The sequence below is a fragment of the Syngnathus scovelli genome, chromosome 12 (assembly GCF_024217435.2).
Source record: "Syngnathus scovelli strain Florida chromosome 12, RoL_Ssco_1.2, whole genome shotgun sequence".
In the NCBI taxonomy this organism is placed as follows: domain Eukaryota; kingdom Metazoa; phylum Chordata; class Actinopteri; order Syngnathiformes; family Syngnathidae; genus Syngnathus; species Syngnathus scovelli.
The window spans coordinates 12,138,819-12,142,500 of NC_090858.1; the positions used below are offsets into that span (position 1 = coordinate 12,138,819).

The window sequence follows — 3,682 nt, forward strand, 5'->3', positions numbered from 1 at the left end:
GAGTCATGCAATTTTGGACGTGAGGAATTGTAATCGGTGACACCCAAAGCAAGCTGCACATTGTGCATCTTATTGTATCCCAACAGATCTGACGGGCAAACCCGGTGAGATACACACTCATCTCCTGCAGAATGTTCCTTATCATAAACCATTGGAGTATGCCTCGTGGCTTCCAGTAAAAAGAAAAAAAAACTGATAAGGCTCAAGCCTTGCGGGTGTCAGATGGCGCAAGCCATTGCCGCATTTTTTCACTATCCCTGCTTGGCCTTCTTTGTAGAGGATGAAGAATATATGCCTGTGAGTGTTATATTATCGTTGCTCCACTTTGAGGTTTAAAGGGACATCGGTGCTGGTTTGGTTAGCCTGTCAATTATGTTTTCCATTGTGTCTTAGCATTAAGATAGCAGAGGCAATGTTATTTTCTTTTTTAAATACACAATGTGAAAATCTCTTTTCTGACGTATTTTCCATTCTCTGCTTGCTTAAGTTCGCTGTCGCCATACAGTACTTGTATCTTTGCCAGTCTGGTCCCTCAAAAACTCATATCTGAAGGCAAAACTATACCAGCACGCAAATGTCAGCGAGTGCATTTTGCCTGACTAGCAATGAATGTATTAAAAGCTGTCCCAGTGAGCAGGAGAAAGAGCGTCCATGGACCTTAATTCTCAATGGGGGTAGAATGAGAGAACTTCTCCACGCCGCTTCTCTGCTCGCCGGTAGGTGGAGCTTGTCTCCTTTGGCTGAAGAGGAGGAGGAGGCGGGAGAACCGGAGCCGGAGATGATTAAGGTGGAGGGGGGGCGAGTGAGAGAGAGCGAGAGCAAGCGTCAGCACTCCATGCCTTAAAAGGGCAGATGGTAACGGCGGGTAAGTGAGGAGCAAAGCACTCTGCCCGCCGCGCAGCCAAAGCTCAGCTCGGCCGCTCCACACGTGCCACCGCAGCGTCTCGCAGGAAACTGCCCCGTAGAACGTAGCGGCGCGCTGGCAATGCTGCCGCCCGCCGCTTCTACTTCTTCGTCTCCGAGCCCACGCTGACGGGACACAGCAGCAAAAGTGCAGAAGGAGGAGGAGTGGGAGCCGAGATTGGAGCAGACAAACGGGGCGAGTTGGGGGCAACATTTGGGAGAAACCTACTAAAGAAAGATGCGGCGCGCAGCCAGCGGCAAGAAGAGACGCATTTAGGACACGAGACCAGTAAAATATCTTAAGAGAAACTAGCAGGAGAAAGACAATTCATCAGCAGAAGCGGCAGCAAGAGGGAATAAACTCTCTTTTTTTGTGTGTGTGTTTGGTTGCCCTCAAGTAGGAGCAACAAGGACGCCTTCCGCTCCCAGCGCAAGTCCGGCAAAGTCTGCCAGGAGATTCCGATGGCGTGCTACTACATCGTGATCAGCTCCACCCACCTGCGTGACGGACAGCTCAGGAACATCAAAGGGGTGTTCCGAGGACCAATTGGAGCTGGCGGACACCAAAGGAACAATACGGTAAGGCACCTTTTTCAAACCCGTTTGACGACAACAGTGGCCCGCCAGGTCGGGGCACCTGTACTCCACCGACGCTGGGCCGACCAGCCCAGTACGATCTAATACTCAATACACTTTAGTATTATTAGATCATTCACTCCTTCAATCCTTATAGCTTGAACAAGATTGGAAGGCCGTAAAATCTCTTTTGTAAAATATTCACTTAGAGTTTCAACTGCAAAATAAAAAAACAACAAAGAGCACTGTACTGTAAAAAAACAAAATCAAGGAAACTCAAGGATTTTTTTTTTCTGAGTTGCAACCACTGTTGTGTTCAAGTCTTGAACATTGCTTAATGAATATCATCGGGTGCTGGAGTCGGGTTGGCAGCTTAGTGTGCGTGTGAGTGACTGGCACACCCGGACTGACCATAGGGAGAACCGGGAGTATTCCCGAAGTGCTGGCCGAGGATTGGCCTGCTCGCCTGCTTCTCTCTGTTTTTTTATTTTGTTTATTATTTTTTTTATTTTGTTTATTGTTTATGTTTTCTTATTTCTGTTATTTCATTTTATTTTGTTTAAGACTGCCGGTGCGGCGGCGCGCCTATTAGAGAGACAGGCCAGGCCACTCAGGCCAGGAGCATGTGAGGAGGGAAAGACGACTGGTTTATATCAATTAACACCCGCCCCCACAATCCGTATCAACCACACACCTGAGAGCGTGTGTGGAGGAAGGGGTATGTTACGTATGTCAGGTGCCGGCTGCTGTGGTGTGTGTAGCTAGCGAGCGGTGCAAGTGAGGATAATGGATTTAGAAGGTGATAAAAAGAAGAGGAAAGGCGGTGCGGGGAGGGTTAGAAAAAGAAAGGCGCTGGAAGAGGACGCGGCCAAATGCCGAAAAGTTACGGATTTATTCAGCCCCCCACACGGTGCCATTAAAAACTATGTGTGTGCCCATGCGTGTATGCATGCCAGTTTGCATGTGTTGTGTGCATATGTGCCGCTGCCATGTAATAAGGCTGTCCCTCTGCTGATTTATTGTTAGATTAGTTCTAGTTGATTTTGTAAGTTGAAGAGTCATTTGTTATTCTTTCTTACATGCACATTCCTCTAAACTTTGTAACTGGCCCTGGCTGAATTAATACTAAAATATATGTCTGTTTCCTATGCAAAAGTGGAAATATTGTCAGTTTTGGTGCTTCAGACAGTAGGCTCAGTACTAGCTCAGAGCAGCTGACAGGTAAAGAACAGACAGTCATTTATCAATGCATGGGATTGAATAGGCTATGACTATGCATGAAACATTTGGGGAAAAAAACATATTTAACCACATCATTCTTTTGATATTGATTAAATGTGTTATTGTCGATAATTGTATGGCAGCCTTATGAGGGCCTATTGAGTTGCGCTCATGCCATCTGTGTGTCTTTTGTAAACCCACTCTGTGGTATGGATACTGCTGGGGCTTGAATTTCCCTGAAGGAGTATTCCCAAGGGATTAATAAAGTTGAGTCTAAGTCTAAGTCTAATATAATTATTATGCTGGTTGTTCTGACACTCCCAGCAGATGCAGAGTATACTGGCAAGACAAGTCCAGGGAGCAGTGCAAGGGAAAGGCCAACTCAGGACACACACAGACAGACAGACAGACTCAGAGAGATCTTTTGATTATTTTGCTCACCCTCATTCTAGAGATTTTGATATTTTTTTCCAGTACCACCCACAACAAAACCCAAATAATGATTGTGTGCATGTGTGTGCGCTCAAATGCGTTTTGCTTGTGCCCATGCATTTAAGTGAGGGTGTGAACATGTACGTGTGGGCAAGGCCAGGTTGGCCTGGTTACATAACTGACTCCTGACCAGAAAAAAATCTCCCAGTCCGGCCCTGGCGACTGGGTGTGAGTAGGGGCCTCCGGTATATCCTTGCAAGTGGTCGATAGATAACTCAAAGTGCATCGATGGCCGGCTCTCCTTGCCAGGCCATGACACGACCTTAACGGCTTTAGTTAGCCAACACTGTTACCACTAGTAGGCAAAGCGGGCATACCCAACTACAAAGAATGCTCACTATTGTTAGCCTCGTCGCAATTGTCTAATTGTTTTCATTATTAATTGATATAGTGACAGTAAGAAAGAAAAGGGCTTGGCCAATATGCTAATAGGCTAAAAATCTTTAACATTGTATATGAGCAAGTCGTTCCTTTATCGCACAAATAAATG

The 3,682-nt window shown here is 46.3% G+C and overlaps 1 protein-coding gene across 2 annotated transcripts in view; it reads left to right on the plus strand.

The window, feature by feature from the left end:
* The first annotated feature begins 824 nt into the window (after positions 1 to 824).
* Positions 825 to 3,682, plus strand: part of LOC125978089 (uncharacterized) — a 27,509-nt gene continuing 24,651 nt past the window's right edge. Inside the window, exons 1-2 of one of the 2 annotated variants that reach the window (XM_049735113.2) lie at positions 825 to 1,192; positions 1,305 to 1,482. In XM_049735113.2, coding sequence (XP_049591070.1) covers positions 1,366 to 1,482 — 117 coding nt within the window. In that variant the 5' untranslated portion in view covers positions 825 to 1,192; positions 1,305 to 1,365. Of the gene's footprint in view, positions 1,193 to 1,301; positions 1,483 to 3,682 lie in introns of both variants that reach the window. The other variant, XM_049735112.2, reaches the window with a different exon arrangement.